This window comes from Trypanosoma theileri (genome assembly GCF_002087225.1).
Source record: "Trypanosoma theileri isolate Edinburgh chromosome Unknown TM35_Tth_38_V1, whole genome shotgun sequence".
In the NCBI taxonomy this organism is placed as follows: Eukaryota; Euglenozoa; class Kinetoplastea; order Trypanosomatida; family Trypanosomatidae; genus Trypanosoma; species Trypanosoma theileri.
Genome location: NW_021639880.1, coordinates 1 through 433, shown reverse-complemented (window position 1 = coordinate 433; position 433 = coordinate 1). Strand labels below are relative to the sequence as shown.

Below are 433 nucleotides of genomic sequence, written 5' to 3'. Positions count from 1 at the left end.
AGCGGAGGTGTGTGCCGCATTTGTTTTGAAGTATGAATGAACCTGTCCGCCACGCCGGATCTTCAGTTCTTTCTCTCCCTTTCTTCTTCCCTCTTGATGTTAGAACTTTCAAGTACCATTTTTAGAGACCTGGCGGTGGTGTCTGGGCGGTTTGGGCGCTAGGGTTTGGGGGTGGCCGCCGCGCCCCAGCTTTTTTGGGGTTGTGGGAAAATGGGGGTGGGGAACAAGCCTCACTCAGGGTTAGGGTTAGGGTTAGGGTTAGGGTTGGCCGTGCTGAAAGCGTGCTGAGGCACAAGCGTGTCGTGGCCGCAATTTCTCGTAGAGAAACTGGGCGTACTGGTTGTAAATAAACAGAAGCACGCAGAGAGTGAGTAAGAGTAATGTGCATATGAGTTCGACCCCTTGTATTGCTTGAATGTTTGTGAAAACTTTT

The 433-nt window shown here is 51.0% G+C and overlaps 1 protein-coding gene across 1 annotated transcript; it reads right to left on the bottom strand.

Moving 5' to 3' along the window:
* Positions 1–121: 121 nt before the first annotated feature.
* Positions 122–433, bottom strand: TM35_000381000 (uncharacterized protein; the record flags this gene model as incomplete). Its single annotated transcript, XM_029029514.1, has 1 exon — positions 122–433. A coding segment is annotated over one exon (312 nt), but the record flags the coding sequence as incomplete, so codon positions are not given.